General features: G+C 40.0%; 2 protein-coding genes and 2 pseudogenes across 2 annotated transcripts; 1 reads left to right on the forward strand and 3 right to left on the reverse strand.

The window, feature by feature from the left end:
• Positions 1–1,647: 1,647 nt before the first annotated feature.
• On the reverse strand, positions 1,648–3,090 carry LOC116207815 (annotated as a pseudogene).
• Positions 3,091–5,454: 2,364 nt separating this feature from the next.
• Positions 5,455–8,339, forward strand: LOC116209215 (3,9-dihydroxypterocarpan 6A-monooxygenase). The gene is made up of 2 exons (XM_031542802.1): positions 5,455–6,770; positions 7,067–8,339. Exons 1-2 carry the CDS (start codon positions 5,865–5,867, stop codon positions 7,703–7,705), a joined length of 1,545 nt encoding a protein of 514 aa, XP_031398662.1. The 5' UTR covers positions 5,455–5,864; the 3' UTR covers positions 7,706–8,339.
• Positions 8,340–8,442: 103 nt separating this feature from the next.
• On the reverse strand, positions 8,443–9,998 carry LOC116209216 (polygalacturonase inhibitor-like). The gene is made up of 2 exons (XM_031542803.1): positions 9,188–9,998; positions 8,443–9,101 (listed from the first exon to the last, which is right to left on the reverse strand). The coding sequence occupies exons 1-2, from the start codon at positions 9,870–9,872 to the stop codon at positions 8,677–8,679; spliced, it is 1,110 nt and encodes a 369-aa protein (XP_031398663.1). The 5' UTR covers positions 9,873–9,998; the 3' UTR covers positions 8,443–8,676.
• A 200-nt stretch (positions 9,999–10,198) lies between these two features.
• LOC116209222 lies at positions 10,199–11,813 on the reverse strand (annotated as a pseudogene).
• Positions 11,814–14,611: the final 2,798 nt, after the last annotated feature.

Consider the following 14,611-nt stretch of genomic DNA (forward strand, 5'->3'; position numbering starts at 1 on the left):
GCACACGAGGAAGATGAAAATTAGGAGCTTCCGGAAATCGACTGAGAGATATTATGCACAAAAATCTTTCCACTTTCTTCTTTTTCCGGAGAAGTTAAGGAAAATCTTTTGAGTAAATAAATAAGTTGTATTCATAGAGTATTTTTCTTAATTTTTTCACCAATTAGTCTCTATAAATCAGTTCCGACCCTCACTGCACTTATTTTGGATAAATTCTATCATGATACGCTCTCTTATGTACTATAGTAGTATGTCAGTTGTTTTCCTTTTTTTTTGTGTAAATAATTTACAACTTTTTTATAGTTATTTATAATCTACAATTATTTTCAAATCAATTCATAATTATTTAACTTTTAACTTCACAATTGTTTACTTAAAATTAATAATATTTATTTTCCTACAAGTAGTAATTCAAAAGTATTTATAATTTACAATTATTATCAGCATTCATTTACAATTATTTTATTTCAACATTGCAAATAAATAATATTTATTTTAAAATATTTGATAATCATATATATTCTTATTATTCTACAATAAATAACTAACTGTTTGTTTTTTTTATTTAACAACATATTTATTTTTTAATTTACAATATTTCTTTTACAATGCTTATTTTACAATTACTTTTAAAAATCATTTTACAATATTGTACAAATATTTTGCAATATTCTATTACAAATATTATGCGCTGGTAGAAGGGCTCACCCCTTGATCTGCACACAAGTAGCCCGACTCAACCCGCTTCCATCATCCTGAATTACCGGATATTCCATAGAAAATGACAGGGAACTGAAATCAAAATACCCAGCTCAAACAGAGGGGATCATGCATGTTTAGTTTATCCAAATGGGAGCATTTCTAAAATCTTGAAGAAATGTACCGGTATATATGATCATGTTCTCTCTGTTTAGAGAAAAGTGATTTGCTGAAAGACTGAATCAGAGCACCGCCGGTCATATTCTGGACGAGAACCCAGTGAATTATAGCTAAGTCAAATTAGGATCGCTTGAAGGTAGATGAGAACCAAGTAGTTTGAAAAGAAATAAAGAAAGAAGAACAACTTGAGCCATTTTCCATACGAGGAAGATGGAAGAAGCTGCTGCAAGTCGAACCACAGCTGTTATGCAGAGGATTCTTTGCCTGTCACACGCAGATTGAAGATGGGGCAATACTATGGAGTTCTGTACCGTTGCACATGCCGTACACAACCTCGATTTTTGTGGCTGTGGACCCGATCATTAACAGTTGGACTTTCCTTGTAATTTTGCTGGATGGAATAAAAGATGTTTTACTGTGTAGGGGGGCACAGAGATAAGGAAATTGCAAGTTCTTGGGCAGGTAATATTATTTTGACCCACAATTCATATTCCCGGACTATATGGTGTAATTTTGGAAAATCGGCCAAGTCCTGATAAAGGGCTCAAGCTAGTGACATTCAAGAACCCCTCATCTATTTGGTTGCATAGTGCATGTATTGTACATGCATTTTGAGTGAATGTATTGTTTCGGGCTTCGGTCCCGTAATTCACCCAAAAAAAAAACGGAGAGAATAAGATGATTTTGATCTGAAACTTTGTTGATATTTTAAGAGGATTTTCGAATTGGCTTCTCAGTTAGTATCACAGTATCATTTCCTTCTTTATCAGTTCCCTGGCCATTTTGGTAAAATTTAGAAAAGAGATATATAATATATACACATCCAGAGAGAGAGAAATTTAACGGACGTCGACGGCATGCAGTGAGTCATCTACCCTCCTATACATAACTTGCAAAAATCTCCCCTCCTATGCTCCAGGAGGAGAAGACCCAATCAACTAATATCAGATCCTCCGTTCCTCGAGCCTCAATCGGCCTTCTTCCAGTTGCCACCTCAAGGAGGGATGCCCCGAATGCGAAGACATCTCACGCCTTCGTTGCCCTGCCTGTCCTGGTAGGCAAGGTACCCGAGAGTCCCCACCACGTGGGTGGTCAGTGGATGATAGGTCCCGTGGTCGCACAGCCTTGCGAGCCTGAAATCTCCTAATCTCCCATTCAATTCGGCATCAAGAAGGACGTTACTTGCCTTACTGTCGCGGTGGATCACGACTTGGCCCCACCATTCATGGAGGTACAACAGCCCAGGGGCCACACCCTTTATGATTCTTAACCTTTGGGTCCAATTGAGGGTGACTTTGGGTTAAATTGAAGAGGTACTTGTTGGGGCTCCAATTCGGCATGTAATCATACACCAAAAGGAGCTCCGGCAGTACCCAAGGAGTGTGACTAGGTTGCGGTGCTGGAGCTGACTGATGTTAATGATATCCGCCACAAATTCCCGGATCTCTCGCCTGGAATTATGTGAGATCCTCTTCACAGCGATCTCAAACTTTGAAGCGGGTAGTATTCCTTTGTAGACACTCCCAAAACCAAAACAACCAGTCCCCAACAGCTCCTGGTCCAGGAATCCCCATATGGCGATATAGAGATCCTTGTATTTGAGCCGATGTGGCCCATAATGGAGCTCCCAGTCTTCCAGAACCTCTGCGTACTTCCTCTTTATTCTAATGTAATAGAACAATCCCAAGATTAACACTGAAACAGAAAATAAGCATATTAGAGGCACTCCAACTGTTAGCAGCCTAAAAGTTGGCTTCTTTCTTAATCGGGGAAGGTTAGGAAGCATAGACAGCTCAAGCCCCCGTGCCTGTCCATTCATCTGGAAACTCCACCCGAGAATGTAATTATGGGAAGTTAATTATGGACCTGTCGAGGATGAGAACCTGACAAACATGGTCTCCTTTGACGATTGCTGAGAGATCAAGCGATAGGGAGAGGAGTGGAGTGCTCGGTCTCACTGCCTTGAAGGGTGCTAAAGTTACATTAATTCTCTTCTCGGTCCCATCATAGTCCACCCAGAGTTGCTTAGCTCGGCCGCTGGCCAGAGTCAGGTTCTCAAAATTTCCAGCCTCATCATCAGGGTAGACTTGTAGGGGACTTTATTTATTTGATGACGCATGATGGATGACGTGGGGTATCACAAACTGCAACAGCCGGGCCATTGATCTTTCATTGTCATAGTTGCATCATACCTGGAGCGAGACCAGTCATTACAGTGTCTTGTATACGTAGGGATTCTTTTATTTTTATTTTATTATATTTATTTATTTTTCCGGTGGAAGTAGTAGCGGAGTCGACCCTCATCACACGGACAGGAGAAGGAACAAGAAGCTCGAGCACATCTTTTTCTCATGACAGAACTTTTCCTAAAGTTGGCCCTCACTATCAAACTTGGCTGTGCTTGACTTCCCCAAGTCTTCAATCGCCTCACATTTCCAATAATCAGATTAGTATTAGACTCTTGGTACTCTTGTATGAAAATTCTTGTTAGTGCTCTCCCATCTTTCTTTGTTCTTTTTTTCCCCCTGAAAGATCAGTATAATCTACCTATATATATATATATTAATAAACTCTCAAGCGGGCTTCTCATTCCGACACCTTATTAAAATTGAAACCGTCTTTTTTTTTATTTTGTCACGTTATCGGAATTCTAAACCCTCTCATAGTGGTGCTCTACTTTTGTTCTTGCCAAAGGTAAAAAAGAAGAGAACTCGACACGGAAATTTTCTGCTGGCCCTTCAACTGTAATATAACCTGCATGCTAATTCAGCTCGATGGGGTAGATGATGTTTGTACTCCGCTGACTGGGGCTTTCGTCTTTGCACAATAAGGCGATTTGGAAATGGCAAGTTTCTAAGCAAACAGTGATTTCGGCCCACAAATCATCTTCTCGGGACTATATATATGTGTGTAAATGGGCCAAGTCCTGATCATCCATAACCTGAGCAAATATTGAGTAAGTATTATTCATCCATTTGGATATGTAACACTCAATTTAAAATGCATGAAAGTGGAAAACTGACACTACAATGGGCCTATAGATTCCTGCTTATAAGCATTTGAATTGGTTCTTACTCATCCAAAGTAGATGAGTGATACTCATTGAATATTTAGTCTCATAACTTATTGATACTAACCCCATGCACCTTCAACCCTGTTTCTGTATGTACATGGAGGAAACGTAGTCTTGCAAGGAAACAAATTCCGAATATATTTCATGAGGAAAGTCCGGTTGTAATTTCTGGAAAATGATTCAGCTATCGTTGCTGTTGCCGCTTCCCCTCAGCCACCTCAGATGGCTACCGCTGACCCCCCCCCCCCCCCCCCCCCCCCCCCCCCCCCCAAAAAAAAAAAAAAAAGAGGGGTCACCAGCATGATTCGCCATCACCACCTCAAAATTTACAGGTTATCGCGACCTATGTTGGCATTTCTGCCCATTTAGCTGTGACTATCTGCTGTGGCTTTATGATGTTGGTAATTGCTGACATCCATTTTAACTCGAGTAGATGATTTTCACTTCACTCAAATAATACATGAAGATCTACTATTTTTCATGTAAAATTAAAAGCTTTCTCTTGGAAAAACAATTTGCCCAAACAAATGGAGCCTTCAGTATATATACTACACCCTTGACTACTTTGCTTATATATATATATATATATACACACACTAGCTTTTTTGCCTCGCACGGATTATTGTTTAGAGTGGTTTTTAGATGGTTTTTTAAAATTCACAATTGAAATTTTCATTAAGTTATATATATTCTTAAATTGAAAACATGCAAATATTAGTGCATACAATAACAAATTCAAAATAATTGGAAATTAATTATAATACGAAATATGGATGAAGAAAATAATATTACGTAGAAATCATATTACATTTTCTTAATATCAAATTTTAAAAAATTGTAATACATAACCTCCATGTATTTTGTAAAAAAAAGAAAAAGTGCAAATTATCTATTTTTAATAATTTTTAAATAGATTTATCTATTACTATTTCAAAAGTATTCCATATTTAAACATACATATTGCATATAGTAGATTTTTCTTGTAATTCCTAATTATGTCAAAAAGTTTTTTATAGATATTTATTTTAAGAAATTGTACTTTTTATAAATAAATTTTGAGATTATATATGTTAAATCAAGAATGTGCTTGTATAATAAAATTATTAAGTATTTAATAATTTATATGCATTTACTGATTCAGTCGTAATTGTATATACACTTATAATTGTTTATTTAGATATTTATCTTTATGACCATATGCTATATATAAAATTATTTTTCTAATACTATTTATTATGGGGATACAACTATATATATATATATATATGATATAAATATGATGTGGTGTATATAAAGTAATTTATGCAAGAGATTTTATCACGCTGTCGAAGTGAATTACTGTTACATGACGAAAATGTTCGTTGCAAAGTTATGGGCTTTTCTTCGTTGACTTTGAACCGGACTCGGTATAACAACAATACACCAATCTGCTAGTTGAATACTTGAAATACTCTTCATCCATTATAATACTTGCTGGTGCAAATCAGTTACACATTTTACCACATTCCACCTATTAAAATAACCAAAACCTGTAACATATATATAAGAAGAGATTCCTAAAAAGGATTGCCGGAAAAGTTCTCTAAGATTTGACTGATTCTAAACTTCAATCAACTATAACAGGAAAAATCTAGCCGGCCATTTCCTGAAGACTGATTCTCCTCTGCAGAGGGCTGAAAATGGAATAAGTGCATCTCTTTGCTTCTTCCTTGAGTCTAAAGAGAAGCTTACAAACATGCCAGGGCCGAGGAATTAGATTATTCAATAGTCATTTTCGGACATATAAGCCGAGACAATCCTAGAGAGTTACTCCTTGTCTGCAATTGCATTGACAAACCCTATATGAACAAGCACGTTAACCCGCAGCAGTACCACAAATTCGAACTGATAGATTACTCTGAAAAATCAACCAATGGCTGACTGGCAAGGTTACACGGTTCTCTTCCTAATTTGGCTAGTCTCAGCCATCTTAGTCCGGGTTGTACTAAACAGGACTTGGACCAAACCCCACCTTCCACCCAGCCCACTAGCCCTTCCAATCATTGGCCATCTCCACCTTGTTGCCCCCATACCTCACCAAGCCTTTCACAAGCTCTCAATCCAATATGGTCCCTTGTTCCACGTCTTTCTCGGATCCGTGCCCTGCGTGGTCGTGTCCACTGCCGAGATGGCCAGGGAGTTCCTCAAGACTTATGAGGAGCACTTTTCTAATCGACCTGTGATTGCCGCAGTAGACTACCTCACATACGGCTCACAGGATTTCTCTTTCGCGCCTTATGGGCCCTACTGGAAGTTCATGAAGAAGCTCTGTATGTCAGAACTTCTTGGTGGGCGAACACTTGGCCTTCTCCTTCCTGTTAGGAGCGAAGAGATTAAGCGGTTCGTCCAGTTCATGCTGAGGAAGGCCAAAGAAAGCAAGGAGGTTGATGTGGGAAGAGAGCTAATAAGGATGAGCAATAACATGGTCTCGAGGATGCTGATGGGGCAGAGGTGCTCGGATAAAGATGAACAAGCCGATGAGATGAGAAAGTTGGTCCATGAGGTAGTGGAGCTGACAGGGAAGTTTAACCTGACAGATTTTATTTGGTTCTGCAAGAACTTGGACTTGCAGGGATTCAAGAAGCGCCTCAAGGAAGTGCGAGATCGTTTTGATTCAATGATGGAGAGGATCATAGATCACAAGTTGGTGAGAAGAAAGCGGAAAGAAACGGGTGGAAGTGCTGAGGTGAAGGATTTGCTTGACATATTGCTGAACGTTGCTGAAGATGAGAACTCAGAGATGAGGTTGAGCAAAGAAAACATCAAGGCCTTCATCCTGGTAATAAGTTCTTTCTTCAACTTTTGTTGCTTAATCATTGTCCCGTTTGGATTTTCTATCACAGGGTCGTTCTATGTCGTCACAGTCTTCCTTTAGGTGAATAAATTAGTCAAATGGACTAGCCGGCCCAATACAGCTTTTTCAGCATAAATCCATTATTTTACTAGGAAAGTTCCATCACATCCTTTTCTAGAAGAAACTAAAGAAAATACATCTGTTCATAGCCGGTGATTGTGAATTCCTGATGTAAAAATCATTAGAAGACTGAACATTTTATGATGTTCTGAGTTTCACAGGACATATTTGCTGCTGGGACAGACACAGCTGCAATTACGATAGAGTGGGCACTGTCAGAGCTAATTAACCATCCGGACATTATGGAGAAAGCAAGACAAGAGATCGACATGGTAGTTGGAAAAAACCGCCTCGTGGAGGAATCAGATATCCCCAACCTTCCCTACCTCCAAGCCATAGCGAAGGAGACTCTCCGGCTCCACCCATCAGGTCCAATGATTGTGAGAGAGTCGACGGAGACTTGCGTGATAGGAGGCTATGAGATTCCTGCCGGAACAAGGCTGTTCGTGAATCTTTGGTCTTTAGGGAGAGATCCAAGTCACTGGGAGGATCCCCTCGAGTTTAGGCCAGAGAGGTTCACTAGTGGAAGTAGCCAACATTTGGAACTGAGAGGGCAGCATTTTCAGCTGATGCCATTTGGGAGCGGCAGGAGAGGGTGCCCCGGAACGTCACTGGCACTTCAGGTTGTTCAGGCAACACTTGGTTCCATGATTCAATGCTTTGAGTGGAAACTCAGTGGAGGAGAAAATGGTAGGGTTAACATGGAAGAAGCTCCAGGGCTTACCCTTCTTAGGGCTCACCCCTTGATCTGCATCCCTGTTGCTCGCCTAGACCCATTTCCATCATCCCAAATTACTTGATATTTCTGGGAATGGGATAGGATATTGGAATCGAAATATAGAAGACAACTAAATGAGGCCATGCATGTTTACTTTATCCAACTGGAAGCATCAGTAATCAAGAGAAGAAGCGCCACCCTTTCTAGTGATTTATATGATCATGCTTCTATGTTCAGAGAAAGATACTCTGTTTTGAAAGACTGAATTCGTAGAACCTGTCGGTCGTTATCTGAACAAATGACTACTTTCCGGGGCCAAAATGCTAAGGCTGTTCGTTGGAATAAAATCATCATAATTTCTCCCGAATTGGTGATTCATTCTACCAATATTACTATTATGCAGAGGGTCATGGAAATCAGGAACCTTCGCGCTCCTGTTCTGCTTCCCCTGTTTTTGGAAACCTCCGAAAGTTTGCCAATGACAGGCCTGTAACAAGGCTCATCCCTTGTGCTGAGATAGCTGGGTTCATCGGTTCTACTTCTACGTGGATTGCTTGCCACAGCGTACATGTAGTTATTTTCTTGAGATATGCTTCCTACTCCTTTATCTCCATTAGTCGTGCTGAGATTAAATCGTCATATGTTAACTCGTCACATGTCCCCTGGAGCAACCACACCTATTATTACTCGAAGTTTCAGTTAAGTTCATCGCAAAAGCTGCAAACCTGCAAATTCCGAAAATCCACCTATTTATTTGGCTGAACAAACAATATGTAGTTAGATAACGTATAAATCTTTTTTTTCCTACCGCTTAACTGGTTATCATATGATTAGCCATTCAATTTCAGCATATATGGTTGTACATGGCCCGACAGATAGGGAAGACCAAAAGTGCAACGTTGACTTCACAAGTATTAGTTCTGACTTTTGGACCGGATAATGCATGCTTCTGACTCTCATGGAACAGTGGAGGAGCATTAAAGATTAAGCAACCGGATACGGCGGCCAGGCCCAGCCAGCCTGTCCTCCCAGCGGCTGCCCCCAACGATACAGTCACTTGCAAGTTACATTGAGAGGGGCCCCGCACAAGCACCGGTTATGGAAGTAGGTTGTGTAGTCGAAACTCTGCATCTGCCCTCCTACTGGGATCCGCCCACACAACCTGTTGTAGCTCACGTTAAGCCCCCGCAGCTCAGGCAAACGGGTCATCTCATCAGGGATGCTCCCATAGATCTTGTTGTGGTTCACGTTTAAATAAGCAAGCCTCGGGTAAACCTCCAGCCTTGACATGTCAAACTGAAACTGGTTCCTTGAGAAGTCCAAGATCTGCGTGGACTTGTTCCCCCCGAAGAACATGAATATGTCCCCCTCGAGCTTGTTCCGCGACACATCCACCTGTCCAAAGTCCACGTCCTTAAATGACTCTGGGATCTTGCCGATGAGATCATTGTGAGACAGTTGCAGGTACAGGCTGTTACCTGTTAGATCAAAAATACCACCATAGGATTATGAGGCAAAGGTTAACTGTTATATGAAGTTGATTGTCTGCGCATTAATTAATTACCTTTGATGGCGGAAAGAGAGTCAGGAATCGTGCCTGTTAACTTGTTGCGGTCGAGGCTGATTGCTGCAAGGTTGCGGAGGTTTGAGAGGGAGCTCGGGATGGAGCCAGAAAGGTTGTTAAAAGAGAGTTGGAGAAAGATGAGTTTCTGAAGCTTGCTGAGGAAGGAGGGGATAGGACCGGTGAGGTTGTTCCAGGTGAGAGTGAGGTACTCGAGGTTGGTGAGCCTGGCGATGGCGGGAGGGATAGGGCCTGTGAGGTTGGGCTGCTTATGGAGGGTCAGGATACGGAGGTAGGGGAGGTCGCCAATGGCTGGGGGAATCTGGCTCGGTGGGAGGCCGCCCATGAAGAGCTCGAGGGAGACGACACGGTTGGTGGTCTCGTTGCACTTGACGATGTACCAGCTGGTGCAGCAGTCCGTGTCGGGGCTCCAGGAGGCGAACACATAGGCATTGTCGAAGTGGTTTTTGATTTCGAGGAGGGCCTTCTTGTCGTCTGGGTGACAGAGCTCTCCGGCAGAGGGTAGGACGACGGAGAGGCAGAGTAGAGCACAGAGGAAATGATGGGTCTGCATCATGGGATCAGTATGAAATGGAATATTGTGTAAACACAGTAAGCAAAGCGTTTTTCTAAAAAGAATGTATGGAAACAAGAGATAAGTTCCATTTTCATTGGTAAGACTACTCATTCTTCCTTACTTTTTTTTTAAAATAATATTAAATTCATAGGTCTCCTCTATAATAACAAAGGATTATATGAGCCGGCAGCGACTGCATTGCCCCAGCTAGATCCACTTCTAGAAATCAATAATTTGCTTCCCACATGACAAGTTGGTCAAGATAAGGGAATAGTGGCATCACAAAGTTGACCCCACATAGATACGGACCCATGGATTACCACCCATACCTTCAGACTCCAAATACCCAAATTTGTCATAGTCCCTCATGTGATACTTTACCTTCCCCATGAGTATGTAGATATCTCTATTGGATATCATTTTAACTGAATTTTATGATTTCGTCCTAACCAGCTTCGACTAATTACTCCTAAAGGGGTATGACGGAATCCGGCTAGTTGGTGATTACTAGCGACATAGGAATCTCCACTATGGAAGATCGTGCACAGATAATGGTAGTTCTTACTGAGCGCAACACATCCCTTATTTTGCTCATTGTTATTCAATACACCATAATCGATTCGAAATGGTCCCTGTTTCATGGACATGGCTTGGGACATCGAGCCATTTTACAACCATGTCTAATCTTACGAGCAGGTCACGTTGAGCGGAGCTCCACACAAGCACCGGTTATGGAAGTAGGTGGTGTAATCAAACCTCTGGAGACTCCCTCCAACTGGAATCCGACCGCAGAGCCTATTGTAGCTCACGTTGAAGTTCTGCAGGTATCGCAACCCAGTCATCGCCACTGGGATGCTCCCATAGATCTTGTTGTGGTTAATGTCGAAGGCAATCAAGTTATTGTACACCTCCAGCTTTGACATGTCGAACTCGAACTGGTTCCTCGAGAAGTCCATGATCTGGGTGGTCTTGTTTGGCCTGAAGAACATGAATATGTTCCCCTCGAGCTTGTTCCGGGACACATCCACCTGGCCGAAGTCCACGTCCTTGAATGATTCCGGAATCTTGCCTGAGAGGCCATTGTGGGACAGGATCAGGTACAGGTCATTACCTCTTAAATGACATACATCACAACAGTATTATCAGTACCTTGTTTAATTAGAAAAATTTTTCCACCGCGGCAGATGATCTGAAAGACAAAGCATATTTTGTAGATGGAAGTTGCATTGTTATATTCACTGTCGGACATTAATTAATCACCTCTGATGGCAGAGAGGGAGGAGGGGATTGTGCCGGTAAGCTTGTTCCGGTCGAGACGGATGGACCCGAGATTGCAGAGGTTGGAGAGGGAGCTCGGGATGGAACCATGAAAGTTGTTAAAGGAGAGGTGGAGGAAGATGAGCTTCTCAAGCTTGCCTAGGAAGGAGGGTACAGGACCTGTGAGGTTGTTCCATGTAAGTGTGAGGTATTCGAGGTTCGTGAGCCTGGCGATGGAGGGAGGGATGGGGCCCGTGAGGTTGGGCTGCTTGTGGAGGATCAAGATTCAGAGGTAAGGGAGGTCGCCAAAGGCAGCGGGAATCTGGCTTGGCGGGAGGCTGCCATTGGAGAGCTCGAAGGAGACAACCCGGTGGGTGGTCTCGTTGCACTGGATGATGCCGTTCCAGCTGACGCAGCAGTCAGTATCGGGTCTCCAGGAGTTGAAGAAGTAGGCATTGTCGAAGTGGCTCTTGATTTGGAGGAGGGCCCTCTTGTCATCCGGGTGGCAGAGCTCTCCGGCAGAGAGTAGGACGACGGAGAGGAAGAGTAAAGAAGAGAGGAGATGGCGGGTCTGCCTCATGGTTCAATAATGAGAGAGGAATTTTTATGGTAGGAAAAGAAATATGGGTGTTCCTTCAGTTCACGACTTCATCTATATACAATATACATAAAAGCTGAGGTGAAATTTAGGAACGTGCGTCGTAGGACAAAACAAACCTCTCATTACGTGACCTTTCGAGTTTTGACGAATAAGGATGTATTGTAAGCGTTTTATTATTATGTTGAGACCTTGCTTTTTTTTTTTCGGTTACAAGGGATGCACATGGATCTAGTACATTAAAATAGAAATCTTAAATATCTAATAAAAGAGAATAGATAGTGCCACTGGAGTATCGAACCTCAGACTTTTTTGTCACCATATGAGAGGTGCACCACTGTGCGATTCCCTCTTTTGATAGACGTTGCTTATTAAAGGTGGAAAGATATGCGCTCATTGAAAGTTATAAGCCACATACATGTATTGTATGGCATCGCTAAGTAATCAAGAGGTTTGAAATTCGATTATCGTGATAGGATTACCCATACCCTTTCTTAGCAATTAATATTTCTATTTTATTATATTAAACACATGAGTCTTTCTTCATGTAATCGAAAGGGAAAAAAACATCACTTGAATAACGACCTAATTTTCATTAGCTATTGCAAGTGCTTTCCAAAGAAAGATAGAAATCATTGGAATAAAAATAAAAAGGAAAAACATATTGCTTTGTGTCAATTTTATCGCAACATTTTAAAATTATACTATATAAAAAAATCACACATTGAACTTATTGCAGTTTATATAATAAACGATTGATTAAAAATTGTTAGAAAAAGAAATAAGCTCATACCTATCAAATGAAATGCAAACCTTAATTTGTTTTCTTCTCAAATGAGGGAGAAGTATAAAGAGAGAGACTGGCAAGCCCATGAGTGAAGAAGGGAAGAAAGAGCAAAATGTTGAATTGAAGTGAAATTTAGGGCTGCAGTGTGCGGGAGATATGTGAAGAAATGAGAATGGGATTTGGGTATTGATGATGAGGGAGTCGGGCGGATAAAAGGCCACCGGACATGTCGGAATATGGGTAATTCTACATGTGGCAAGAGTCTAGGCCCATTATTTATCCATATGTGCGCTACATCATTCTTTAGGTTAATTTTTACTAAAAATTTGACGTCATGCATACCATAATTGATATTACATCCTAAACGATGTGTTATATTGTATAATTTTAAAATGTTGTGATAAAATTGACACAAAAATAAAATGTTGTGCTATGATTGATACTACACCTTAAATGATGTACTATATAGTGTAATTTTTAAAATCATAATAAAATTAACACAAAAGTAAAATGTTATATTTTTTCCAAATAAAAATAACTACTTTGACGGAAAGAAGAAATGGAAGTCATGATGACGAAATGGTTCTCTTGAACAGGATTTTGGGCGTGTTGTGATTGAATGACGTAAAATTACTTGTGATTATAAATGGCATGAATTTAGATGTTCACTCTATAATGGTGCAATAACAATACACAAGAATCTTTCTCTGAAATATAAAACCATATTTAAGATATTATTTTTAAAATTATAACCTTTATTGTTTTTATTGATCTGATTGATTTGCTAACTCAATAGGTCTAATTTGCACATAAACGTGGGCCTTTTATCTAGTATATATTTAAGCACCAACGGAAGACAATTTTTTCAATGTTGGATTCGAGTAGCTATGTTTGACTGTGGAGTGGAAAATATTCCACTTAACTTTACTTTTTTTTTTTTAATTTAACAATACAATCATTACTTTTTTATTTTATTCTTCAATATAAAAATAAATTCTCCCACGTACTTTTTTTAACTATCATTCGATTCAAATTTTTAAAATTAAATTCTTTCAACTATTCATTATTTTTTCAATAATTAACAACACAATCATTACTTTTTATCTTCTTCCTCAATTTAATCATAAATTCTCACACCCATTTTTTCTAATTATTATAATGCCACTCAAATAGTTGGAGAGGAGTTATGTACATTGGAGTGGAGAGGATGCCATACAAAAACATGTGATTAAAAAGAAGGTGTAGTGCAATAACACACGTTTTCGCATGTTAATTTAGAGGTTGTAAGTTCAATATCTAGTGGGACTACCCGTACTCCTTTATTCGTTATTTAGGAATTTTCTTTCATTATTTTAAGCATTTAGCCTCCTTTAAAAAAAAAAAAGTGGGTCGCCCCGTGACCACAGTGCCACAGTTCGACGATCCACTGCTAGAAATCAACAAGCTTAGCTGTTACCTATATGTCGAGGGACCAAGATAAGATTTTAGAGTGGCGTGACAAAGTTGACCAACGGTATATGACTAGTGGATCATTGGGGCATAAGATTATGCACATTGGATGAATGCTTCTTTGTGTGTTCTCCACGAAAAGAATTGAATTTTACTTTTGGTACATGGGAGATTCATAAACTGGGAATTTATATGGAACTTCTAAGATGAAGATCGTACTCGAATCAGAAGAATAATTACACAAACAATTATACACGGTTCAGACATACAGCACGGTATTGCCCGTACATTCAAAATGGTAGCTAGCAGGGTCCGTTTTCTTATTATAGAGTAATAATATAGTAGAACACTAAATAAAGAACTTTTAAACTTTTTTCCGTATTAATTCATGCTGAGAAAGTTTTATCTCTTAATGGGCCGACTCAATTCGACTAAATGAATCAAAGGCTCAATGGGCTTTCGGATATCAGAATGCACACAAAAAAAAAAAAACTTTTAAACTCTCTTCCAGTAATCTTATTATTATCTTCTTCTCTTTTTTTTCCTTTAGTCTAAAGCAACCAGAAGTATAATGATTCCTCACTAATCTAGATTTGAATCAAGTCAGACCACCAAAAGGGTAAAGCAATCATGGATTTCTTTAATCACAATACCTAAATCCAAGACTTACTTAAGTGGAAAAGGTACTGAATCACCTATACCAATCCATATTGGAATAGTCTTTCTTTTTTCCACTCGAAAAAACCATTGCACGAGAGA

The sequence above is a fragment of the Punica granatum genome, chromosome 5, assembly GCF_007655135.1.
Source record: "Punica granatum isolate Tunisia-2019 chromosome 5, ASM765513v2, whole genome shotgun sequence".
NCBI classification, from domain to species: domain Eukaryota; kingdom Viridiplantae; phylum Streptophyta; class Magnoliopsida; order Myrtales; family Lythraceae; genus Punica; species Punica granatum.